Raw genomic sequence first — 3,213 nt, forward strand, 5'->3', positions numbered from 1 at the left:
GTTGGCTGCCAACTTCGACCAAAATTTAACTACCAATTTCAACAAATGTGGCTGCCAATATTTGATCCCACATTTACCAGGTAACTCTGTCTATCAAAGCTACAACAGATAGGAAGAAATAGTCATCTAGGGAGTATTTTTTTTTCTCATTATTCTCAACCACTTTATTAACTTCTATTGTTACTATTAAACAAGCTCTTGACCAAATCTGAATATATAATTTCTGATCGGTGTGTAATGACAGGGGATTAATTAACCATCTGATTCATAAGGAAGTAATCAGGGAAAACATTTGATTCTTCGTAAAGGAAGTCTTTTACTTTGGTAGGCGCTAATGAGGAGGACGTACGTCGTTACCTTATTTTACGCACGAGGTTCTTTTCAGCTACTTTACGATTTAATTCTGAAATCTGTATCATTATAGCGTAAGGTCGTGCGAGGTTATTCTAACATTTTATTGGGCGTATCCTAGTAGCTTAAATACGCAGATATGCTTGCAATGCAGATAAATAAGACAAAGAAGTACTGAAGAATTTATTTCATTCTTGTAGGGGGTTGACGGGCCTATCGACCCACGGACCTTTGTTTAGAATTATTTTCCTCGAACAAGATCGTACATTTTTACATAAAATAAGAAAAATAAATTTTATATATGTATAATCACTGAACTTTTCTTATACTCTTTTATTTAGAAATAAGTACTTTAAACTATATACTATTAATTTCTTTAATGCACAAATATTTACTTATGATTTATTAAATCATAAATTTTAAAAGTTTTTCTTTATTTCTTAAATCTTTTATCAAGTAAAATATCGCTACATAATTGAGACAGATAAGTATAGTATATAAAAATATGTACACCCTGTATTATCTTCTTATGAATAAACATAGATCTCATTTATTCAAGCATTGGTCCTCTCGTTCTTCTTATAAATATATACATAGACCTGGATCACTATCACAACCATAAGTATCTCAAAGAAATTAAAGTATCACAAATATGGCATTGCCTAATAATGATAATATTGAAGACAAAAGTAGAGAAGTATTGGCTGCTCAGGCACACATATGGAACCATACATTCAACTTCATCAGCTCCATGTCACTCAAATGTGCTATTGAACTTGGAATTCCAGATATCATTCATAGCCATGGCCGACCCATGACCCTCTCCGATTTAGTGAATGCCCTCCCCATCAACGTCAAATCCAATGGTGAGGATTGCATTTATCGTCTCATGCGTATGCTAATTCATGCAGGCTTCTTTATTCAAACCAAGATTAACGAAGAAGAAGAGGGTTATTTACTTACTCCGTCTTCACGTCTTCTCCTTAAAGATGAGCCTGATTCGAGCATGATCCCTTTTATTCAATTGGTACTTGATCCCATTATGATGGATCCGTGGCACTATCTCAGCCAGTGGATCCAGAATGGCGGGCCTTCTCCCTTCGCCACCGCTCATGGCAAGCACATCTTTGAATATGCCGAGAAGGCACCAAAATTTAACCGTATATTTAATGAAGCCATGGCTAGTGATGCCCGCTTGGTCGCGAGCGTGTTGATAAAAAATGTTAAGGGAATTTTTGAAGGGTTGAAATCGTTGGTGGACGTTGGAGGTGGCACTGGAAGCGTAGCTAAAGCTATTGCCGAAGCATTTCCACAAATAAATTGCACTGTGTTAGATTTGCCTCATGTAATTGAAGGGCTTGAAGGAAGCAAGAACCTAAGCTTTGTGGGAGGAGACATGTTTAAGTCCGTTCCTTCTGCCGATGCAATTTTACTAAAGGTACATATGTATATAACTTGAGATATATATTTAGAGATCTATTAATTTTATATATGTATAGTCACTGAACTTTTCTTACTATAATAATAAAGGTAAGCTTTGTATTAATTATTAGTGGTTTATGTTTGATGAATGACAAGCAGTGGATATTACATGACTGGGGCAATGAAGATTGTATCAAACTATTGAACAAGTGTAAAGAAGCAATTCCAAGTAAGGAGAATGGAGGAAAGGTAATCATCATTGACATTGTGATATTGGATAGCCAGAAAGGAGACGATAAGTCATATGAAACTCAACTCTACATGGACATGCTTACGATGGCTGTTGTTTCTGGGAAACAAAAAACCGAACAAGAATGGGCAAAACTCTTCTATGATGCTGGTTTTAGTGACTACAAGATTCATCCCATCTTAGGATTAAGAAGTGTTATTGAGGTTTACCCTTAATCTATAGGGTTGGACAAATTAAATAAAACACCCTACCCTGCAGCGTGTGAAAATAATAATAATAATAATAAAATCCAGTAATGTTCCTCTCGTTCCCGTTCCTGTTCTTGTTATTCGTACGATGTATTATGTGTTAATAAAAGAACCTCCTTGTACTGTTATACATGACAAGTGAGTTATATAATCATTTTCTACTGATTTTCAATAGTGTTCTTATTTTAGAATTATAATCATTATTAAAATCTGTCGCTAAAAGAGATTAGCGCGATGAAATTTAGCATGGTGAAAATATCCGATGACCCGACCCGTGCTATCTGTTTTCCTTTTAAAAAATCTATCCAGCTAGTAGATATATAATTTTTTTTAACTAGTCTAGTTTGATCTTGAATATTAATTTGATGGTCGTTTTTCTAATCAACAATATCAAGCAAAATGCATATTTACTTTGGAGAATTCAGTCGTGATCTTGCTTTTTGTAATTTAATCTTTTAAAGATAATTTTTCAAAAAATAAATTCATTGCAAGTAATGTTTTATTTCATGAGAATCTGATGAAGGGTAATGTCATATGACAAATTTTTGGACAAAAACAAACAGTATAATATGGATCAAACATATATGTTATATATCCACTAGAAAAGGGATATTCAGATTAATAATAGGGACAATTTCAAATATGTACATTAAATTAATTAGGTTACAATAAATATAGCCATGTTTTATTTAAATTACTTATACATAAACTATACACTGAATATACATTAAGATACACTCAAAAACTGAATATAGTTTGACTATACATGAAACATATACTGACTATATATGTCTATACAGTGAATGACCATATTTTTTGATAATTACTTTTGCCGAATGGCCATGTGGTTTAATTATCCCTTAATAATATGGATATTCATATTATCATATACCATTAGTTTGTATGCTTGTTATTTTCATGAGTACTTGCTTTAAGTTTAAG

General features: G+C 33.0%; 1 protein-coding gene across 1 annotated transcript; it reads left to right on the forward strand.

The window, feature by feature from the left end:
* Positions 1-860: 860 nt before the first annotated feature.
* Positions 861-2,443, forward strand: LOC129896781 (trans-resveratrol di-O-methyltransferase-like). The gene is made up of 2 exons (XM_055972747.1): positions 861-1,789; positions 1,933-2,443. Exons 1-2 carry the CDS (start codon positions 1,004-1,006, stop codon positions 2,236-2,238), a joined length of 1,092 nt encoding a protein of 363 aa, XP_055828722.1. The 5' UTR covers positions 861-1,003; the 3' UTR covers positions 2,239-2,443.
* The last annotated feature ends 770 nt before the right edge of the window (positions 2,444-3,213 follow it).

The sequence above is a fragment of the Solanum dulcamara genome, chromosome 7 (genome assembly GCF_947179165.1).
Source record: "Solanum dulcamara chromosome 7, daSolDulc1.2, whole genome shotgun sequence".
NCBI classification, from domain to species: domain Eukaryota; kingdom Viridiplantae; phylum Streptophyta; class Magnoliopsida; order Solanales; family Solanaceae; genus Solanum; species Solanum dulcamara.